This window comes from Vanacampus margaritifer, chromosome 1, assembly GCF_051991255.1.
Source record: "Vanacampus margaritifer isolate UIUO_Vmar chromosome 1, RoL_Vmar_1.0, whole genome shotgun sequence".
NCBI classification, from domain to species: domain Eukaryota; kingdom Metazoa; phylum Chordata; class Actinopteri; order Syngnathiformes; family Syngnathidae; genus Vanacampus; species Vanacampus margaritifer.
The window spans coordinates 64736329-64760461 of NC_135432.1; the positions used below are offsets into that span (position 1 = coordinate 64736329).

A 24133-nucleotide genomic window follows, 5' to 3' on the forward strand; every position below is an offset into this window, starting at 1 on the left:
TCAGAATCTGAGCATTAAAAAAAAAAGAACGACAACAGAAGAGCTTGTCTAATATATCATCTTTTTATTAATGTCATCTACTTGTCAATATCTTTTTGCTTCAACAACAAATATCCACAAAATATTAACAGTGTGCGAGAAAAAACATGACTTATGTATGTATGGCACATCAGAGAAACACTTACAAAAAAAATAGATTTCCCTCGCAATCATCAATCAAGGCAATGGAAATGAACACCAAAAAAAAACAACTCAAATCCGAAGGCGGTGGTCCCGGCGGACATCGTGAAGTTTTGATATGAAAAGTATGAAATGTAAGTTTTCACACACACACACACACACACACACACACACGGCACGACGAGGATGCGGACTGACAACGGGCCAATGGGTGGCGTGAAAGTCACTTCTGATACTACGTCCACAGCTGTTAAAAAAAAAGAAAAAAAAGAAGGCAGGGTCAACTCTGTGCCCCCGTTCTTTCGCTACCTTTCAGGATAGCAACCCAGGGATGATGACCCAAGATGTGGAAAACTCAGCTTTGATGGACAGCGTGAAAGGGGCTTTTGGTACTACCTCTAAAGCTGGAAAATTACTGTGTTTAACCTCCTCTTCTTCTTTTTTTTTTTCCACAGGGCAGCGACCCAAGGAAAAGATATGAAAACCCCAGATTTCCTGGGCAGTGTGAAAGGGGATACTGTATTACTACAATCCAAAGCTACAAGATTTCCAGGTCAACTTTATCCTCACAGGTAGTGTTGAAAGGGGCATCTAATACTAACCTGCTCCTGATGGGAAAAATGACCAGCTTGCCTGGCTCTGTGTCATCACAACCTTCCTCGCAGAACAGCTAACAGATAAATAAAAAATAAAATAAAAAAATAGGCTGGCTTTGATGGACAGTGAGAAAGGGGCTTTTGATGCTACCCCCAAACTGGAAGGTTTCTGCGTCAATTTTACCGGTAAAAATGACCAGGTTAACTTCAACCCTGTGCCGTTGCTACCTTTCTCACATCACTGCGACCCAATAAAAAGCCATTTTTGAAGAATCGCAAAAAAATTTGACATTACAAACACGTTGCAGGGCAAAAATTAACATTCTACTGAGCAGGTTTGACGGAGCTTCGTTAAAAATGAAGACATGAAAATGGCTACTCTTGAACTGATCACAAAGATGAAAGAAAGTTTGTACACTCGTTTTTTTCCTCTTCTTTCTTTTCTTTTCTTTTTTACAATCAACGCAAAGGAAGCAGCTTTCATATTTGTCACGTTCAAATCCAGACAAAAAAGAAGCAGGAAGTTATTTCGTTTTTTTTTTTTTGGGGGGGGGGGGGATTGTTACGTTCCCATCGTGGTCGGTTGAACAAACGCTGGGTAATTGTTTTTGGCACAAACGGAAGCAAACAACAATAAGGTTTTCCGTACTGGAGGCGTACGGAAAACCGATTTGAATCCTTTTTGATTTGATGAACTGAATCGAATCGTTATATCAGAGATGAACGCCAAATATAAATCGGTACAAATCGATTGGACGTTGTTGATGCATTCTAGGAAAGAGTACAAATGCTACTGCCGTACCATATCCAATCGAATCATAATACCGTACCGCTAAATTGAACCAGAACCTCTCACACAGGATTACCGTAGGAAAGGGGCTTCTGACACGACCTCAAAAAAACCGGCAACTAATATTCTGTCGCTACTTTGTACACGAGTCAGCGTTACACAAACATATAAGAAAACGCCAGCTTCTACGTTGTATGTCCATCTTAAGACAAAACGTCAACAATGTACATAAAGTCAACAAATTTGGACACGACTACATCCTGTATGTCTCCTTGTCCCCGCCCCCAATTTCTGACTCCACCCCCAAAATAAATGCTTCCCCTTCAAGTTAAGATGACACTTGGAGATAGTTGACCAGCATTATGTGAATATTATACCAAAGCACCTTGGCTCACACACTCAACCACTGTGATCGGAAAAAAGAACACCATCCCCCCACCCACCCCCCCAACCCCAACTTTACTCCGACCGCAAATTATGGCGCTTTTCCAGAGAGGCTATTTCGGGAGTGTGTACGTGTGTGTGCGTGCGTGTGGAGCGCAGCTATAGGATGATGCAGGGCTTCTTGTCTTTAAAAGGGTTTTCGGAGGTGGGAACGCCGACCAGCAGCGGGTCGCTACGAGCGTGCTGCTCGCAGTAGCTCATCAGCTCAGCGGCCGCTTTGGACACCTGACGGGTGGAGGAGGGTGAGGTTGATTTAAAAAGATGAACTCCACTTTGAAATGTACCATCCATTTTAAGTGTTTTGCTGCCATCTTGTGGCCTGTCTACGTAATTACACACCCCTTATAGGGGCGGGACTAGGGCTGCTCGATTATGGGAAAATAACAATCACAATCATTATTTTGGCAATAATTGAAATCACGATCATTCAAATGATTTATTTTTTTTGGTGCAAAACAAAAAAATGTTTAAGCATTTAAAAATATTAAGACCAATTTTTTAAAAAAAATAGAAACACTAATTATGTAAGTTCCTTTTGGTACAAACAGAATTGATAATAATATATATTTATAATAATATATATTTATTAATTTATTTATGTTGGCAACAACTTGAAGAAAGAGTGCACTGCAATAGGATGTTTTTTTTTGTATAAAACAAGAAAATGTTTAAATGTAAAAGAAACAAATAAAAAATATTAAGACAATATAAATAAAAAAAATTGAAACACTATAATTATGCAAGTTATTTTGGGATAAAACCAAATAATTAAATTAGTTATTTTAAAAACTTTTTTTTTTTAAAGGTGCAAATGTATACATTTAACCAACTCAAAAATTTGTATTAATAATCTTCTTTAACAATAAAGCTGAATTTGTAATTGTGTAGTGTAATAATTGAAATTGTAATTGAATTTCGATTAATTGCACAACCCTAGGCGGGACATCCATTTTTTGGGGGTGGATTTTCATTGGTTCACAGTATTTAATAATACATATATACTAATCTATGCAATACCTTAATCCTTTCGATCCCTGCCTCGATCCTCAGCTGCTCCACCAGTTTCCTGGCCTGCGCGATATTATTAGTGGTGGACATTCTTATCCATCAGAATGCACCAACACTGCAGAAAACTGCGTGAAAGAAAGACACAGATCTTGTAAATAAACACAAACCTGTCATATACACTCATTGGCCACAACATTAGGTACACCAAATATCAATAGATATCCAGTAGACCAATTGCTACTATTTTTATTTTAATTAATACATACAAATAACAAAATTTGAATTAAAGTGTTCTTTTTTATTTTTTATTTATTTATTTATTTTACTTTTCAAGTTTCAATTGAGCCAAGAAGTTCATCTGCACATTTACTACTCTGTATTCAATATAAAAATGCGTAAAAAAAAACACAAAGTGATTCAACGCAGGTTTACCCGAATGATGTCAGGTAGGAGTTGGATGAAGATGGGGTTGAAGGTCAGCGAACGCGGGACACTCAGCAGGTGGGCTCACATTGACCTCTTCCTGCGGGAACAGTCGAACCGTCAGCGAGAAGGGGCATTTACGAATTTAGTAACTCAACTTTGGATGTTGCGCAACCAATCGGGGTCATCAAAACACACATAATATCATCCAGGTGTCATCTCACACACAGATCGTCACCCACCTTGGCTCGGGAGATTCCAGTTTAATTACTCCACTTTCAAAGTGTGGAATAGCTTTTTTTAATTAAGTGAGAGAGAGAGAGAGAGAGAGAGCTTGCATGTATCATTATTCTGATCTAAACTGGTGACTACACTTAAGTTGGCTAACTAAAAAATTCAAGCCAACATATTTTGATAACATTAACAAGTTGGCCAATTCAACACAATATTTCAAGTTTTGCAGTTTGGCAAAATTGGCTTCCCTGCACTATACAACAAAGAAATGAGTTTACATAATTAAAGATATCTTAAAGATATTAGGCAAAACAATTCAGCAAATTGGAATGGAGCTAGCATGTTGTGCTAACTAACACTAAACATAGTTGCCGTAAATGTCCAGGAAACAATTTGGGGGGAAAAAATCTCTTGAGTTTGATTTTGACGCCGATTAAAACTAAATTTAGCATGATGATTAAAAAAAATGTCCAGAAAAACTGATTATATGATTGGACGCATGTACAGCTCCGTAGCAACTTGTTTGTGCAGTCAGTGAGAGTGCGCAGCTCCCAATAGGTCAATATACTAGCAATATTTGCAAACGGAAAGCTAGCATAGTAGCATTAATTGCTACTAGCTAGTAGCCATAATAGTGTTACATTAAAATTGCAGCCATGTTTCTTTCATATTTCCTTGTCAATATTTGAACATATTTAAAGATTCAGCTCTTATCTGTGCTATAAAGTGTTTTTTTTTTTTTTTAAATTTAAAGAAAATAGGGACCTTTAATTCCAAAACTTGACGTGACAGAGAAATGAGATCAATATTGGATTCCGCCGCTAAAATCAACATTAAAACACATAAAAAATGCATTTTAAAAATATGCATTATTGTAAAAATAAATAAATAAATACATAATTTAACAATGTAATCTAAAAATTCGGGATGTTTGATACCACTTTTTTTTTCAGACCGATACCAGTTAAGGTACCCAACTGATACAATATACCAAAACCACTACTACTTTTGATACATAAAATACCCCCCCCCCCAAAAAAAAAAAATATTATAATGTATTATCATTTATCATTATTGTTGTTGTTGTTATCATTATTTAATTGTGGCGTTAATTAATGTGCTCAGCCTGTTGATCTCCCTGCAAACTTTCTCTTGGTGATTACAGGCAAAACACTCACACGCACGCGCGCACGCACGGGCGCGCACACACACACACAAACACACACACACACACACACACACACACACACACCTAATACGATTTTTGACGCACATTGAAGCCACGCGAGCACGCGTACGCGCAGTCGCGCACACACAGCAATATGCATCAATTGTGTATCGATCCGAACGGGCCTCCGCTTCGGAACCGACGTGCACGACGCACGCGCTTGCAGGCCCGTGCAGGACAAGCACAATGCGGGGGTTTGCACGACTGGAACAGCGCGTCCCTTTTCGGATGTCCACACACGCAAACACGAATGAGCGTGGGGTCGGGGAGGGGGGGGGGTCCCCTGCAACAGGCCCCGATGGGTGTCACTTAGCTAAAAGATGAGAAGGTGTGGAAGGGTGAGGGTCGAAAAGCCACGGTGGCCACATGCTTTCATGTTAAGCTATTTTGCAAATGGACCTACTTGTGTGAGCGGTCCGGTTCGGTCAGCAAAAATGTTCCTCGCAACCAAAGTCCAACACCGGCAAGCAGCGGTCTCTCCTAGCCGGCGATGGGCTGGGGAAATCCGGCTTCGTGACACAGATGGAGTCCGCCTCCGCTGCTAGGGACCGGGGATGGAGGGAGGGGGGGCGGGGAGGCCGGGCGTGCGTGCGAGGGCCACCACAGTCAGTCAGCGTGCGCGTGCGTGTACGTGGGGGGGAAACACACACGTTGGAAATAGTGATCGGGAAAGGAGCGATTAATGTGGTTCAACTCACCTCGGAATGCGCTATTGGGGATTTAAAGGGCCAGTCGGCTGCTTGCGTCAGAAGCCTCTCCTGTCGTCGACGAGGAGCCAAACGCCAAACGTCCTCCCCACTCGCCCCTCTTCGTCTTCCGCCTCCTCGCTCCCCCTAGCGTCTGTCCACTGCGCGGTCTGCGCCCCCCCCCCCCCCCCCCCCATCCCTCCAGCCGTCAAATCCGCACGTCCCGTGCACGAAAAAAAAAGAAGCAAAAAATATTTGATGTAAGCGTTTCCCCCCACAATTTCAATGGTGATCATCGTCGTAATGAATACGTTAAAAAAAAGAAGTATTTCTTGCCATATAGAAATCAGTTTTGAGTCACAAAAAAAATCTATTTTTTAATTTGTTTTTCACAAACCCCACCAAAATATAAATAATTATTTTTATTTGTTTTTCACGAGCCCCTCCAAAGTGTTTGAAAAATGCTGATTAACATTAAATATACTTTTCAATGAAAAACATGGGCTCAAGCGTATGAAAGGGAAAAAAAAACATGCGAATCCACAGTCCCGAACCGCGAATATGCAGTTGTCACCAATCATCGCTAGATGGCAGACGTGTTCTAGTTGCTTGCACTGGGTCTGCTTGCAGATTTGGAATAATACGGACATACCAACCTCAAGAATATTGACTTCTCAATATTGAATATTTTTTGGTGCCTCAAACATCAAAAAAGTCAAACTCATCCAAGTACTAGTCAGCCCCTTTTTGACCTATAATTAGATTACCTTTTTACCCAACTTTTTTGGGTCAAAATAAATATTTTTTAAAATTATGGCTCAAAGGGGGATTGACGTCAAATTGAGTCAATATTTTTGGTGAAAATAATCCGTTTTTTTCTTTTTTTAAACAAAATAAATTGTGTCAAATTGACCTAAGTAGTGGTCACGTGTTGAACCATTTTTAAACCAACTATTTAAAAATTTTAAAAAAGTTATTTGTCCCCCCCCCCCCCCCCCCAACACACACACGCACACAAAATTTAATCTTACAATATGCATCAATAATCATGGCTAAAGATATCCATTATAAAATGAAACGACAGTTGCTTCTGTAAAAACTAGACGGAAGGATGCTGATCACGAAAAAGTGAGTTTCCGCCGGTTCCCTTCTTCTTCCAAATTTACAGTGTTGAACAAAAGAGTACCTCTCCTGGTGGCCGGAAGTGGAATTACACCCAAAGCGACAATACTTTTTAACACAGAAGATGGCATTTTTGTTTGGCTGCAGTTGGATAATTAATGATTGGCTTTCATTTTATGATTAAACAGACTCGGATAAAAAAAAAAAGAAGTGTTCATTGTTCATCCTGCAGGACACTGTACTGCCACAAGGGGACGCTCTCATCCCTCTTTTGCTTTACATCTTTAGCAGGAGGGAGTGGGGGCCGCTCACACAAACAGGAGTGCTGCATGAGCTTCCTGTTGGATGCTGAGAGAGCCTCGACGTGACATCTCCATGCGGTGATCAGCCGGCAGCCATGTTGAGAGTGGGAGGAAGGCTTGGGGGATGGCGGGCTCGTTGTAAGGGTGTGTATGTTTAGGGGCACCTCACCTGTCGCACCTACCACCACCAAGCCCTCAGCTTGTCCTCAGAGCGGGGGTCACGCTGCGCGCAAAAACCGTGGTCGACGTCACACCGTCTCCATGGCAACAACGCGACTCTGGGTGACCGATGGGGGGGGGGCAACGCGTGGGCTGTGAATTCTGATGCCGATGACAATTCCTGTTTGACGTCATCAAAAGAGGTGGGCGTGGTGGTTTCCGTTGCTTACATGGAGATTCGATTTCCCATGCGTGCAGTCAAGGCCTTCGAGGTCTTTTTTTGCTGGCTCAAACAAACTCACGAGTACGGATCTCCGTTTACAATTTAGAAAAATTATTTAAAAAATAATTTTCAAATCACATTTTTCAATAAATACTGGAACAAATGCTTCCTTTTTGCGGTGTAAACAAACGTCGTATTGTATTGCTTTTGCTTGTGACTACACGGAGTTGACCGCCATTTTGAATTGTGACGTAAGCTCGGAAATATCAGTACTGCTGTTAGCTGTTGAGTGCTACAGCTAGCTTACACAGGCAGACAGATAACGAAAGAAAGTGTGTATCAGCATCTAAGTTGAGCACAATGTATTTTATTTCAAGTTTTTATATTTGTTGTTTGAAGGTAAAGGATGATATGATGCAAAACAATGCGAGGAAAAAAGCCAGCCGACACGCCTCGAGTTCACAATTTTATTAGGAAAATCATTTTGCAGATTTGATTATTATCATCAATGTCATCATCTATATTTATATATTTATATATATACTGTATATGTTATTTTCAGTTATTCAGAGGATGCATCAGCACAGTATATCTTAATAGGAAGACTATTGCTAGAATATATATCTATACATCAGAATTAGTTCAATTAACTTTGTTAAAAAAAAAAAAAGAAGAGGCAAGAATACAAAAAACCATGAAGTGCCAAAAGAAATCATCTGCAAAACCAAAGCATTTTATTTTATTTTGTTTTATTCCTGTAGCGCTGCAAGTTTAGAAAAAAAAAAGACAAAAGATGATTCACAGTTTGTGTCCTTGTTCTCATGCTGGCAGGAACACCAAAAATGGGGGAGCATGCGGGAATGACGAGCCCGGAGGAGCACCTTAAAGAAACAAAAAACACGCCTCCTACCACGGATCCAATCGCTGGCTCGTGGTTTCACCACGGGCCGAAAAAAAACCAAGGGAAAAAAACCCCCGTACCATTTCCCCACTGATTCGAACCGGCTTCTGCCCCCACTCCTCACACTTCTCCGGGCTCCGTAAAAATTTCCCGGTGGCACCTTTTTAAGACTCTGCTGTCTCTGCCTTTGTGGGCGCACTTTTTATTTACAGCTTTTTACAAGGACCTGTGAGCAGTGCAACCTACGCGTAAATTCATTTAAACAAAAAAAAAAAAAATCAAAAAGAGGGATCTCTGAGGAACATTGGAATGAATGGGGTTAGTGATGCAGCTGTATGTATGTATGCATGTGTGTGTGTGTGTGTGTGTGTGTGTAGGCGTGTGGTTGACTCATGCTGACGACAGCACTGAATATGTAACCATTGCGCACACACGTATGTACGCACGTAGGAGGCTGAGTGTGTACACTGAAAAATGATGGCTTGCTTTCCTAAGCCACTCACTGGATTAGCTGCGGATTTTGAGCAGATTGGGTTCCTTCTACCCATGGTTGGGTTAATTATCTTGACCCAGCAGATTGGGTTGAAGGTAACCCGAACCCAGTTTTAGGCGGGCTTAGAGAGTTGGTCGCCATTTTAGACCATTGGGTGCTGAAGTCGAAGTACATTGAATGTAACATTCTGAGAAAAGGTTAGTTTCAGTGGGTAACAAAGCAGACTCTACAAGCAGTTGGGTAAAAAATAACCCAATGTGGGTCAAAAATGGACTGGCCCATTAATTAATTGCGTTGGTTGTTGTGACTGTTGTGAAAACTATCCAGAAAGTTGGACCCAAGAAGAGGTCTCTTTTTGACCCAAATTGGGTTATTTTTTTACCCAACTGTTTTGAGAGTGTAACGCTCACTTGGTTCTCTGCCATTGCAGGTCTCAAGCCTGGATTTAAAAAAAAAAAAAAAGGGGGGCTGGGTTGAGTTACAAAGGGGTATCACTATCTGGTGTAAAAACTGTGCCAAACATACTCTACGTTCTTAAAACTCCTCGGTCAAAAATAACCCATTTTGCTACTTGGGTAAATTTGACCCAATTTTGGATTACAACAACTGAATTAATTTTTCGTTTTTTTTGTTCAAAAAATTGAAAGTTGGCCCAAAGTTGGGTTAAATTGACCCAAATAGTGGGTCAGCCCATTTTGTAACTAAAATTGAGTTTTAACCTAGCACTTTTGAGGGTGTATAATCTAAAAAAAAAAAAAAAAAACAGTTGGGTCAAAGATAACCCAATTTGGTTAGAAAGGTGTACCGATCCACTACATAGGTGACTTTAACCCAGCTTTTGGGATTGTTTTGTATAAATCAACCCAAAAAATTGGGTCGACAACCCAGTAAGTTGGGTCAAATTGTCCCAAGTAACAGTTCGTTCCCTTTTTGATGGAAAATTGGGTTATTTTTGACGCACCTGTTTTAAGAGTATATGCAAGTGACTGGCTGTGGGCAAAGTTGTTTCATCTTCTTCTGAGAAGTTGGTAATAAAATGAGTATTATTTTGAAGCATAATTATATTTCCTTGGGAACTTTATCTCAGCAGTATTTTAGCAGCTACACGTACGCTCTGCCGTGCATTTTGGTATTTAATACAGAGTAGTGATTCGATTGATTTGTAGAAAGGAACTGTTAATGCCGACTGCCAACAAACGCGGAAAAAGGACAGGGAGAGACGGTTGGTAGAGGAAGTCGGTCAAGTTTATTGGTGTGGAAGAATTTCACAGCTCAATCACTAGTCTGTATTAAATAAAATGGTTGTGTGGATTACGGACAGGTCATTTTCCAGGGTTAGGATTTTTGGTGGCAGGAGGTTACTATTTGAGTCTTTTGGGGGGGGGGGTTCACAGTACAGCACTAGCCAAATAGTTGGTGTCCCGCCATTTTGTTTCCACACGCACGTACCGAGCCTCATGCACAGGCAGATTAGTGCAGCGTCTCCTCCGCATTTTCACACGCCTTTCCTATTCATAGCTCTCTCGCTCTGCCTCGCACCCGCACAACAAACACGTCAGCACAACAAACGCCGTCAGCCGGCAATCTGGCGCGCTAACAGAAAGAGAGAAAAACGCATCTAGCAGGTACATTTACTGCGTCATTAGTTAAGGGTTGGAGGGGGGGCGGGGGGGGGGATTCATAAGTCAACCTTAGGTGGGAAAACCGTGACACAAATGGCCTCTATTAGGGCAACATGCCTCCCCTGAGCGCTACGTAAGGTATCTGACAAAATGTGTAGGCTATGCTAGTTAGCCATGCACCCAAACAGAATGCTTTTAACATTCAAATAACGTAGCTACTGTTATCTATCTGATTCCATTTTGTGTTATGGTTTTTGTAAGCTTGTTTTACTGGAACTGAGCGTGTCTGCTGAACCTCAGAATTCCCTTCTGAGTTTTGCACATGCTTGATATTACTGCTATGTCTCATTACGGTTAGCAAGCTAAGTTAGCTTAGCACTGATTTGATTCAGTGTCATATTATTATATATTGTTTTCTAATAACATTTCTTTTTTTCTTTACTACTAATAACAGTGCCTTGCTTTTCGCCGCACAGTCCATTGCTAAAGCGCTCGTCATTTAAATGACCAAATCTTTCTCAAAAGGAAAAGAAAAGAGGCAAAGTCATACATCTGTAACCAAAAGTCAGGGTCGTGGGCCTGAAATGGGTTCATTTTTTAATCAAGTCGTCCCAATTGTCAGGCCTTTTCAACAACTACTGTGAATGTCATGGCAACGGCATGATAAAGTTTGGGAAACCGTTGCTCTATTATAGTGCAGACTGTAAACAAGACCTCAATTTGTAGTGCAAAAATATAACAACAAGTGTAATAACTATAGGATGTGCCAAATATGGTCATATAGCCGAGCAGTGTGTGTGCGTGTGTGTGTGTGTGTGTGTATAAGCGTGCGGCGGGCGACGTGATTGTTCCTCAGGATCGGTGAATAAAAACAGGTGAGGGAAAAAAACAAGAGAACAAAAAAGGTCAAAAGGTAGAAATCGGTAAAAAAGTATTGTGCTTTTTGCGTGCAAAAAAGGGTGGTGTGACTGCGTACAATGTATGCCAATGATGAGTGTTCATGTCGTAAAGTGCCATGCGTGTGTGTGTGTGTGTGTGTGTGTGTGTGTGTTGAGTGGACTATGAATGCATCGGTGGGTCATTAAGGAATATAATCATAACAACGGCCCCTTTCACACGGCTTGTATTGGCCGGCGTGGACACAGAAACGGGGGTACAAATCTGACAACTATTTTATACCTCACAGCAGACACTGATGTCATCTAATAATCTGAAAGCGCATGCTGTTGTGGCAATATCCCACTTTTTGCCGGGTTCTGTGTAAAAGGCAAAGGGGGGGGGACACATGCCGGATGTTCTGATGTGGCAATTTTACAAGGTCTCGGTGTGAAAGCGGGAACAGACACGGGACAACGCCTCTCTGTAAGGCTGTTACACAATGCAGGGATAGGGGTGTGAAGTTAAAAATTTGACACTCACTTCTGTTTTGCTGAAGCCATGCTGTGTTACTGCGTGAAAGGACACACAGTGGCAACTTCCTGTATCTCTTTTGCTGGGTTCTGCTTAAAAGCTCAATTCGGTTACAGGATTGCTCCAGGTAAAGGTAGCTAGAGCAAAGGGTATACAGTACAGCAATGCCGAGAAAGCCGTGTGAAATTTTAACACTCTTCTCGGCCTGTTGTGTCAAAAAGAAATCGTCGCTGTCCGACAACTACTTCACACATCGCATCAGAATTTGTGGATGACGTGTGTGAACGCGCTCTCTGTTGGGGCGGCATCCTGCTTTTTGCCGTGTTCTGTGTAAAAGGCAAAAGCAGACAAATGCAGAGTCTTCCGTTACAGCGCTGAAATTTTGCGGGGTCTTTGTGTGAAATGACGTGGCAGGACAGGGCCGACAACAATTTCGATGTCATGTCACGATTTGAAGGCGGGATTGTCGTGTCACTGGGTCTCTGTACGAAATAAACGAGTAAGCTATGGAACTAACAATGAAAATAATACAGATTCAGGTTGCACAAGGAAAAATACATCCATCCATCTCTTTCTTTTTTTTTTGTTATATTCGTGTGCTTTGTTTGTGTGTTTTGCTGTAGAGCATCGAAAACAAGGCAAAAAAAAAACAAACCTGGACATTCTTGACTTTGCGAAACTCCCCAATTCCCCTTTGAGTCTCAGCGGCTTGGCAATAACCCTTCCGGTCTGGAGGAAAAAGCTGGAGCGCTCCGGTTTCCTGACGTTCCCTAAATGCGTCACGCTTTCAGGAGAGTCTTAAAAGGATCGTTGCGTCGTGTGGCGAGTGCGTTGCCACGTTGGGTGACGGATGAGGATGGAGGATTGTTTTTGTTTTTTTCTTGTTGTCTGTGAGTTGTTTTCGGGGGGGGGGGGGGGGATCAGGTGGTCAATGGCGTTTCTTGTGTGGTGTTCATGCTGTCCCACCTCACATGGGGGGGTGGGGGGGGGAGCTCTTTTAACATCTAGTTTGTCTACATGATGAGTATATGGAGGGTGGACGCTCTAATCGGCGGCGTTAAACTACCGCTGAGTCATGACCGGGAGGAGGATGCGAATGATGGGGGGAAGGGGGGGGGATTCCTGTTTGAGTCGTCGCCCTTCCTTCTCGCCGCCGCGGTCGTTTACATGACGCTGCACTTGCCCTTCAGTCTCTCGGCGCGCGACTGCTTCCCCGAGCGCTTGCCGTCGATGTTGAGGCTCATGTTGCGCTTCTTGTCCAGGTTGAGCAGCTCCTGGAAGAGCTCCGTCACGTTGTGGTTGGTCTTGGCCGACGTCTCCATGAAGGCGCACTTCCACTGGCTGGCCTGCGCCTCGCCGTCCTTGGTGTCCACCTCCCGCTGGGTCTCGTCGCTTTTGTTGCCGACCAGCATGATGGGGATGGCCTCCACGTTGCCCTTGATGGCCAGCACCTGAGGAGTCACAATCCAGAATCAGATCGCTTCGCAATCTTTTTTTTTAATTAAAAAAAAAAAAAAAAAAGTCCAATTTAGCGAGAATGTCGGCAAGTAGGCAACACTGAGCACGAAACTTGTCAGAAAAGTAGCTTATTTGTTGCCACGGAGACGATAATTACAGACTCAAAGGGGTGGTCGACCCAAGTTTTTCTTTTTTTTTTTGACAATAATATGTTGTATGCAGCCCCACTAGTCTAAATACGTTATTCGGTTTAATATTGCAATAACTGGAATATGAGTTAAGCAGCAAAATCCAGCAGTTTTTACTCATCTCAGGGGGGCGGCCATTTTGCCACTTGCTATTGCCTAAAGATGACATCACAGTTGCTCTTGTCTCAGGTAACAACCAATCACAACTCAGCTTCAGAAAACAGGTGAGCTGTGATTGGCTGTTGCCTGAGACCTGAGCAACTGTGATGTCATCTTCAGTCGACAGCAAGTGGCAAAATGGCCGCCCCCTGAGATGGATAAAAACGGCTGGATTTTGCTTCATAACTCATATTCCACAAATGTGATATTAATCAGAATGTCATGTTGAGACTAGTGAGGTCACATATAACATATTATTGTCAAGAAATATTTCGAGTTGACTTCCACTTTAAGCCTGTATCCCACTGAGGGGGCGACATTTTGCGAAGGTAGCGAATTTTGATTTCTCGTTTGGGTTCGTTCAAGATCCTTAAATGTTCGCCCAAAATGTTACGTTTTTTTTCTTGTCTCAAGAAACTTTTTAACATCTTTCTTTCATAAAAACGCTCAAAAAGATGAATGACGTTTCAAATCATTTAATATTCTAATGAATCAGCACCCAGAGTCAGTCTGACTTAGCAACATGACATTTAGCAGCCATGAGAAGACCCACAAAAAAGTCACAGGATGTCGGCCATTTGAGCTCGAACACGCTCACCTGTTGGTAGATGGGCTTGAGCTCCTCTAGCGACTGCTTGCTGGTGATGGAGTAGACCAGGATGAAGGCGTGTCCCTTGGAGATGGACAAGCGCTGCATGGCGGGGAACTGGTGGCTCCCGGTGGTGTCGGTGATCTGCAGCGTGCACACGCTCTTGTCGCAGCTGATCACCTGGCGGTACGTGTCCTCCACGGTGGGGATGTAGGTGTCGCGGAAGGTGCCCTTGACGAAGCGCAGCACCAGGGAACTCTTCCCGACGCCGCCCGCCCCGAACACCACCACGCGGTAGTCGTTGCTCTGCTCCGGCATTCTGGCTCAGCCGCCTTTCAGCCTTCAGACAGTGTCACACCTGAGGACAGTTGCAAGGTTTGCTCTTTTAGACCGCCGTTGTTCTTTCTTTCTTTCTTTAACCAACTAACTAACTACCGAACTAACCAACCAACACAAAACTGACATAAACTAACAAACTAGCACATGGGCCAACTAGCTAAGCAAATAACACAACAACCAACAAAATAACATTGTTTAACTAACTTAAAAAACAAACAATCCCACTAACAGACTAACACACTAACCAACCAACCAAGTAACAAACATGTGCTAACTACACATTAACCAACCAACAAACATGAACTAAAGATATAACTAGAAATAATCAACTAAGATACAAATTACACACTAACCAACCCAATAACTAATAATAACGAAATTAAACACTAGCCAACCAACAAACTGACCACCCAACCCAATAACCAATAATACAAGCAACTAACTAAAAAAGCCAATAGCCAATAGTCAGGAAACTAACCAACAAATTCACCAATCAACTCACAAATGAACAAGCAAAACACACCAACAACTAACAAGCAAATCAAAACATGAACCAACAAAGTACAAAACTACTAACCAACCATCTTACTCACTATGTACCACACTATCAAGCAACGAACAAACGAAATTGAAGATCTTAAGTAAGTAACAACTGACCAATTAAATAACCAACTAATGACTCACTAACCAACCAATTAACAAACTAACAAACTAATTAACTAATAAACCAACCAACTAACTAACCAAGTAACCAACACATTAGCCAATCATTCAACTTACTAACTAAAAAAACTAAAACACTACCCAACAAACCAAATAATAGGGACACCAACACACTAACTAACAACGACAAAACCGGCAACAAACAGACTAACACACTAATTGACCACTTAAAAACAAACCAACTAATGGACTAAAAAGTTTGGTTCTGTCTGCTGCTTGTTACCACAACTGCAACAGTGTAGATATGTAGAGTTTGATCCATCGTTAACGTTTCGCTTTGCGTTCAATCCTTTGCGTTCAATCCTAAGTGGCAAAATAAATTGGTCAGAAATGCAAAACGGCCGACGTCGCGGCACGTATTGTGCCAAATCCAAATAGACGCCGGCCGCCAGCAGTCGTACAAGCCAAGACGATGACACAGCGGACGTCGTGTTGCGCATACATGATACATACATGCGCGATAGACCCCCCCCCCCCCCCCCGGTATCTCCATCCGCACCCGAGGCCCTTGAGTGACGACGGCCTTCCGCCAATAGCGACAGAAATCCGCTGGTCGCAGCAAGTATTGATGCCGGTCTAGTGTTTCATTACCGTGGCAGCTTAGAGAAGCAGCCTATTATGGGACCTTAAAGCCTGCTTCCAACCGCTGCATAAATAATGCATCGGGCTCGCATTATGCCGGGATGCACGTGTCGCTGCAAGTGTTGGCAAAATGGAGGCTCGCAGTCAGCTATGCAACATACTGAAACAAGGCTGGCATCAAAGCAGGACTCCAGAACAAAATCATTCTCCCTCAACAGTCGCATACAGTAGATGATGCCGACATCTCATATTCCTCCTACAAGAACACGTTCTAGAGGTAGTTGTTGTTGCCCTCTAGGACAGCAGCACTTTCCGAGTCTCAGTGTGAATTCAAGTGTGAAGCAGTTGCCTAACTAATGGCCCCACAGCTGGACCCCCCCCCCAAAAAAAATTAAATAAAATCGCCCCTGTCATTTTGACTTAGGCCTGCCAGACCAACTCTTGCCTGACATGTAGTTGTGCCACTGATGTTTATCGATGATGTTTCAGTTTGCTAATCTATTCAAAATGGATTAATGGACCGGTCCTTCTAAATTGTGGGCCAGTTTCTTGTGGTAAAATGTAGGAAAATAATCGCTACACCGCATCAGCCAGCCCACTGGGCATCTGCCCTGTACGCCAGATGGCCAGTCCAGCCCTGCCTGGCCCACTCACACAAGTCAAACAATCTAACCAACTAACTAGCAGACAAACCCCCGAAATAATACATAGCATACAACTAACAAGCACATGAGCAAAACATCTACAGAAAAAAAACAAGAACTAGCAAACACATTAACAAACCGTCCATCAAACCAACTAACAAAAGACCTATTATCCAACAAGACGAGATGCTACGAACACAGACGGCTTTTTGCTCTAATTAAAGGGCATTTCGCTAAATGAATAAGTGGTACCAGAAGGTACTAGTTGGCTCCATGGACAACATGAGTGGCCCAAGGGTCTGTTCTAAGAATAGCTCACAAGTGATAGGATACTGTGACTTACTAAGAAGAATGTTAACCTTTATTTATTTATTTGACATTTGTTCAATACCAACTATTCTAGTTTTTGTTTATAAATAAAATAGATTGTGTTCAATTGGGGGTGGGTTTCCATATATATATATATATATTTTTTTTTTTTAAAGGCATGTTAGAGCTGTAATTTGAAAACCATGATGACGTGCTATTGTTTCTCAGTTATTCTACTGTCAGAATATAATATTGGCCCAAGCCTGCTAACCACCCATTCTACAAACAGACAACAACAAACAACACATTCACAACTCACCTAACTACTTAAATTACCATTTAACAAGTGAACCAAGCCTACTAAACAACTAACCAACACACTGACCAAGCATCTACCCAACCAACCAGCTATCTAATGAACCATCTAACAAACAAATGAACCAATAAAAGACTCACAAATCCAAATCCAAATAAACACTTAACTAAACAACCAACGAACATATGAACGGACCACTCAACGATCCATCTCTAACTTAACAAAGCAACTACCAACCAAAGAAGCGACACGTTAACCAACAAAGAAACAATTCAAACCACACAAACTAACTGTTAACTAACCTGCAATCATGCTGCTTATTTTTACCAAATGGTTGGTGGCGGTGTCTTTGAATTGATGTGTATGGAGCCCCTCCCCCTCCTCCCTCTTCCTTCTTCCTGCAGTGTTGATGCTGTGTGATCAATAAAAACGAATTGCTTCTCAACGGCGGGGGTCTCGTCTGACCATCTGACTGTCTGTCTGAACCCCCCAACCCCCCCCCCCCTATTTTATTTTTTTTTTGCTTTCCTTTCCTCCCAGAAGCCAGCTCCGTGACGACGCCGCCGCCACTCATCAACAACCCCCTCACTCCCACCGCCGCCTTTTTCATGCAGCTAAAATTAGCCATCCACACACACACACACACACACAGGTGACACACACACACGCACGCACGCACTTACACGCGAGAGCCCGATTGTGTTTTTCCCCTTGGCAACCCACCCACTCGAAAAGCGTGTGCGGCTCCTTTGAATGAATTAATGCTACAAACGCATCGTGTTTTTTTTTTTTTTTGCGTGGCCGCTCTCCATTAGCAGATAACTTTGGCACACACAGCCCCAAAAAACCCCATCATTCTGCTCCTCCATCCATCCATCCATCCTTCCTTCCGCCTGCTTATTTCCCAGCTGGCGAGAAAATGTCACCTTCCGCCGTGGCTAAATATGCACATAATTTGCCCGGTGAGTGCGCATTAGCATCAAACATGAAAGACAATGGCCGCCCAGCAGATCAAGAGCCTGATTAAAACCTGCACTCGCCGTGCGGAGGTATCCATCTTTTTAATCGGGGGATATTGGAATGCGGCGAATCTGTACAGTACACGAGCACGCCTATTTGAGCCGCCGCTGGCCAAAACAGGATCAACAGATTTCACGCACACACACGCACACACCATCAAACAGGCACGAATGTGTGTAACTGCAGCCTCTTTCCCAGCATGCCGTGGGAGGAATGTGCGATTCCGCACCCCCGCCGACCCCCCACCCCCTCCTCGTGACTCACTACAGCCAGCGTTTTCGTCACCATCACGCTGCCGCCGCCGCCGCCGCAGTGCTGCGCTCACAAACACAACACACACATACAACACAAACACGTTTACGTGTGGGCCAAGCATCAAAACCAACCAGCTAACTAGCAGGCAAATGCCCAAATAACTAGCCAACTAACCAACAAACTTACCTGCTAACCAGCCGACACGCTAGCAAAGCAGCCAACTATCAAACAAACTAACACGACAAACTGTCATATCTGGGAAGATCTGGTTTTGGTTGAGGGTCCCGATTGGGTTCCTGCCCTTCCGCGGGTTGACCAATCCGGGCCCTCAGCCACTTGTGCCTGGCCCCAGGTGTGACTAGTTGCCTAATTAGTGTGGGTGTATTTAGTTCCCGGGTGGTGATCAGTCGGCGTGGGATCATTGCCGCTTGTCACGGTCACCCCCAGAGTTTTGTCTGTCACTTTGATTTTGTATCTTTTCATTTCGCTGTTTATTTAGCACTAACCAGGGTACTGGTTAGTTCTGTAAAATAAAGTACGTCAGTCTCGCCCGCACTCCTGCTGTGGTTCTCCTGCCTCCGCTGCATTTTGGGTGCTCCACTTCACACGCCGACAGACACCACGCCGCTCCATGGACGCACCGTAACACAAACAACCTAAGGAACCAACTAACTAACCCACTAACAAACCAGCCTACTAACCTCTTAACCATTTAACAAGAGCCAATCAAATATCAACTAACACAGGACTCTTGATCGTGTAAATGCGCAGTGGGCCGGTTAAAGAACCAAGCGGACCGGATGGGGCCCACGACCCACACTTTGCTCAACCAATTTTGTGCGTAGGCGTGTGTGCGCACGCGTTAGACGAGATTGTAACGCCGCGTTCTCGTCTTTAGTCACTAATCACGAAGCTTAACCTCTCCAGCCTGTCCGCATTGACCCAATTCCCAAGACTTAAGGTTCCCGATGGCCTTCCTATTAGAAACCACGAGCCGCCAAAACAAACTTATAACGTAGCATCGCTGCTACGTATAGCTAGGAAATGTTTTGTGATCGTGCCTATTTGTGGAAACGTGTGTGAAAGCGAGCAATTTTGTGCCTTTGTTACGTAACAGAATCGGGTATTAACCTCCACGTTGAGTTTCGCCACCTATGACTTGGCCCAAACTGGGTCAAGATCCAGGGCCACTTTCAAGCGATGTCCAGCCGCTGGACAACTCAATCTGCCTTTTTATTATTATACAAAATTTTTTGATTGATTTTTTTTTACACAACTTTTTTTTTGGGGGGGGGGGGTGTTGATGCAGATTTTTTTTGTTTTTAAAAGCCACAATTATTATTATCATTTTATTTTATTTTTCTACCCAATTTTGTTTCTATTTACATTTTTTTATTACTCCGCTTTATTTTTTTACACAAACATGTTTTTGACTGAAAGTTTTTTATTAGCCACATTGAGTAGCCTATTCCATTTTTATTTTTAGCCACAATTTTTTTCCGCCCAAAAGGTTTTTGTTTAATGAGCCACATTTTTTTTTTTACTCCACTTAATTTCTTACGCAAACTTTTTTTGCCAAAATATTTAATTAGCCACATTTTTTTTTTACCCACAATTCTTTTTGTAATGTTTATTTTTATACTCCACATAATTTTCTATACCTTTTTTTTTTTACAAAACTTTATTGGTCGGCACTTTTTCATCCCAAATTTTTTGAACCCACTTTTTTTCAAACCCCACGTTTGTGTATTTCACCTACACTTTACTTTTGAACACAATTTTCTTACTTTCTTTGACCTCAACTGTTTATTGTTATCCAACTTTTAGTACTTTCTGTAGGGTAATGCACGGTTCTCTTTAGGGATTTCACCGCATGCTTCACGTGCACTGCACAGTAATTAGGAGCGAGGTGCCCATTACTCACAAATGTTTGCTCTTAGTGTCATGACTTGGTCCCTAGCCGGTCCTGTTCCTGTAGAAAATTATTCACAAGGCTCCTTATGTTTAGTAGCATTACATCATCATCTCCCGCAGTCGGCAGCCACGAGGAGTCGGCATCTGACGTGACTGCATGTAAGAGTGTTGTGTAATTAGTGTGTAGCCGTGTGTAGTAGCGCCGCGTATTAGCCTGACCCGGGCAAGCCTGAGCGTCTCTGGCTAAGAAGCTGCTAATAACACAACTTGCCACCATAAACAGTCAAATTGGATCGCCCTCGTCGCTAATACAGAGTAATCGTCAGCGTTTCAAAGGTTTTTCTTTTTCCTATACGGTGCAATCGGGAATAATTCAGTCCTAACTTTTGACACATTTTGTTATGTTGCAGCAGAGGTGGGCAAAGTATGGCCTGTGGGCCACATGCAGCCCACTGCGCACTTACATGATCAAAAGTCCTCAATGAATGAATAAATAAATATATTAGTGCTGTAAAAGTTAAAGCGTTAACTAATTAATAGATCACAAAAAAATATCGCATGAATCATGTATTAATGTCGATAAAAAAGTATTTTTAGTTAAGCGATTAATTGTGATTAATCAAAATTCTGGGATGTGATTAATCAGATTAAAAAAAATATATCATTTGACAGCTCTAATATATATATATATATATATTAGGGAAAAAATCCCTATTTTACATGTACATATAACATTTATTTATTAGTTCATGTAATCAAATTATGATTATTTTATTAAATAACAAACATTGGTAAAACTTATTTTACATGGAAACATAAGTACATTAAATCTACATCAGTTATTACAGTAATTTACTTTACTAGTACAAATTATTTTTTAAATATTTTTCAAATAAGGATATATGAATAAAAAACAAATCGTGGAAATCCTGTGAATATTTTACTGCATCCAGAATACATAAACGCCGCTTTACCTTTTTTTTGTCTTTCTCCAAATTTATTTTTTTTAAGTTCAATAAACGTGCAATGATTTCCACATGAACTGTATTTATTCTTAGGATGCATCCACGTGACGCAGCTGCCCGCAGTGACAGATGGGAGGCGAGGCGGACCGCTTGGATCCGCTCGGCCGCTTCTTTCTCTCTGGCTTTTTTTTCTCCCCTCACTAATTCCACTCAAGCCGCGGCAGAATGCAGCGCAGATGGCAAACAAAGAGAGGGAATCCTGCTCTGGATGGCACGTGATGCAACCGGAATGAAGGCCATGTCGTGCATGCAAAAAAAAAAAAAAAAAACGCTCCCTGGAGTGTTAGAAAATAGTAGCATCCGGCACCAGTGTGTCCGATTGACACGAAATCCAGCACGAGTGTTCACCATGACAAGGTGCACTGAAATCAATGAAGAGCCACACTATGAAACAAACAGGAAGTTGCTGTTTTTTTTAGTTTTTTTCGATGATTGGTATCCGGCACCAGTGTATCATATTGACACAAAATCCAGCACACGCATTCACCATGAGAGGACGCATGCAAATTCATGAATAGCTTGTATTTTTAAAAAAACTAAAAAATACTGTCCCTGTAGCACAGTGGCCATGATCGCACGTGCTCAGTGACGTATCCAAAGTTTGCCTTTGGAAAATACGAGTATTTTTGCCGCAGAGGTTGAAGGGGTCGGAGGTCAGCCTGTCCTTGCACAGACCATAAGCCAGACACGGCATCAAAGTGGTCTTGCTATAGGAAGCCTCTTCTAAAGATGGTGCGCAAGAAAGCTGCAAACAGTTTGCTGAATGAAGACAAGCAGACTAAAGACATGGATTGCTGGGAACATGTCCTGCGGTCTGACGAGACCCAAGTTGAATGAGTGTGTGGCGGCAATGGGAGCATGGCAGTGGGAGTTTCACGACATTTACTGTTCACTGAGAGAACCGTAACATGAATCTCTTTCCTCAACTAGTAAGTCGCAGACCTAAACCCTATTGAGCATCAGTGTCTCACTTTAGTTGCCAGCTGTTTTGACATTAGCTCACCTTGTTTAGTTTAAACTACCTAGCTTAGCCTTTTAATCCGCCATCTTAATGTTTAAGATAGATAGCATTTATGTTGCGGTGCTATATAGAACCCTTTAAGCAACAGACCGAACACAAACGTTGCAGTAAGACATTTAACACACACTGCAGTATAGTCATATGTATTTTTTATCCTCTGCAAAGAACAACTATTAGTGCCGTAGTGATAAGTTGATAATTGATGCGCAGCAGAATAGCCAACAAAAACGGTTTAATTCTTTAAAATTATATTTATGTCATTACTGTATCTTTCTATGGAATTAACAGAGTGCAATTTTTCAGATTTTAAATAAACATTTTTTTTTTTTTTTTTAATGAAGCAGTGTGAACATTTTTTCCTGCTTCATTTAAAAAAAGAAAAGACAAGAAAATCCTTTTCAAAACTGTCGGGGAAAAAAGACAAGGAAATTCTAAAGTGAAATGCATATACTTCAATATGTATTCAAAGCGCGTCACTCTGTTCCACTTTTTTTTGTGAGTGTAGATTTTCAATGCGGCCTCAAACAAACATCCAGATGGGAGGATTAACCACCAACATCATCGTCACAACCATAGTCATCACCGGAGCGGCTTCATGCGTCATGATGACAAGGAAGGAAGAAAGGCTGCAAAGGAAGGATGGAAGAAAAGAAGGAAGGATGGATGCAAGGGGGCGCCATTATAGAGCTCATTCATAAATACCGAAGCAGCGCCATCTCACAGAGGTAGCATTATTTTTTGGCAGAGGTAACACCCCCCCCCCCCCCCCCCCCCCCCATCCACCTTCTACACCTCCCCTCAAAGAAACGAAAGATTGTCCTCTTAACATACCGCTTCAACATGGCTCCTTAACATGACAAATGCAACACAATTGCGCGTGCGTGTGTATAATGGTCGCACCTGCGTGTGCGTCTCCTCCTCGTCTTCGTCGTCGTCGTCACGAGCGCAAAAACGAGGGGGCGGGGAGGCAAAAAAAAAAAAAAATCAAAGTCAGATGAGTTAAAAAAAAAAAAAAGGTTAAAAACAAAACAAAAGAAAAGAGACAGAGGGATGAGGTCTCTCTTTTTTTTTTTTTTTAAAGCATCGTGAACGCACTTTCACGTCGAGCTCATCGTCGTCCGGGTTTCCGCCACGGTCGCTTCCCCCCTCGCCTCTCCTGTCCTCTCTCTCTCTCGCACCGTCTCTCTCTTTTTGCCTCTCCCACTTTGACGTGGGAGGGGCTACACGTCCTCCTTTCTCTTATCGCTCACGTCCTGTGCTGTTTTTTCAGCCCGGATAAATACCACGATAACGTACTGTACTGTAGCCTACATAATAGAAATGCTAATAAAGTTAGCTCATTACCGATGACAAGTGTGTGTCCATACATTCATGGTGTCTATCGCATACTTATAATTTGGTCGGCCAAAATTGCACGTGACTGCTTTTTGAATGGGTGCGTTCTGCGATCACTTCCGGTTAGAAGAGCGCTGAATCAGCACCGCGGACAGCGACGTCGGAAAAGGTTTCAGGACCCTGGAGAGAGAAAGAGGCGGGGCTAACGCTAACCTAAACGTATTATTACATGGAACAGACACGGGGAGCTTGTTAAGCCAAAAAAAACATCATAATTGTCATTGGATATGTGGTCAAATAGGTCCAAATAAAGACGGACTATGGTGGTATTTGAAAGAGCACAACCGTTTTTTTTTTTTCTTCCAACGTATGACTCACCATCAGCAGCAGCCAGAACTTTGGCACCCTCTATCGATGAACAGAGGAACTACACAA

At 42.4% G+C, this 24133-nt stretch overlaps 2 protein-coding genes across 7 annotated transcripts; both read right to left on the reverse strand.

The window, feature by feature from the left end:
• Nucleotides 1-44: 44 nt before the first annotated feature.
• Nucleotides 45-5763, reverse strand: gng7 (guanine nucleotide binding protein (G protein), gamma 7). Of its 3 annotated transcripts, none has more exons than XM_077561285.1 (5): nt 5602-5763; nt 5307-5444; nt 3451-3541; nt 3028-3143; nt 45-2235 (listed from the first exon to the last, which is right to left on the reverse strand). In XM_077561285.1, exons 4-5 carry the CDS (start codon nt 3106-3108, stop codon nt 2110-2112), a joined length of 207 nt encoding a protein of 68 aa, XP_077417411.1. In that variant the 5' UTR covers nt 3109-3143; nt 3451-3541; nt 5307-5444; nt 5602-5763; the 3' UTR covers nt 45-2109. The 3 variants fall into 3 exon arrangements, with proteins under 3 accessions (XP_077417411.1, XP_077417420.1, XP_077417428.1); XM_077561294.1 differs by having other exon boundaries at nt 5307-5441; nt 5602-5748; XM_077561302.1 differs by lacking the exon at nt 5307-5444 and having other exon boundaries at nt 5602-5728.
• Nucleotides 5764-7848: 2085 nt separating this feature from the next.
• Nucleotides 7849-23791, reverse strand: diras1b (DIRAS family, GTP-binding RAS-like 1b). 4 transcript variants are annotated; one of them, XM_077561324.1, is made up of 3 exons: nt 23264-23791; nt 14225-14573; nt 7849-13272 (listed from the first exon to the last, which is right to left on the reverse strand). In XM_077561324.1, the coding sequence occupies exons 2-3, from the start codon at nt 14531-14533 to the stop codon at nt 12985-12987; spliced, it is 597 nt and encodes a 198-aa protein (XP_077417450.1). In that variant the 5' UTR covers nt 14534-14573; nt 23264-23791; the 3' UTR covers nt 7849-12984. The 4 variants fall into 4 exon arrangements, with proteins under 4 accessions (XP_077417450.1, XP_077417464.1, XP_077417441.1 ...); XM_077561338.1 differs by lacking the exon at nt 23264-23791 and adding an exon at nt 23195-23217; XM_077561315.1 differs by lacking the exon at nt 23264-23791 and adding an exon at nt 18590-19545.
• Nucleotides 23792-24133: the final 342 nt, after the last annotated feature.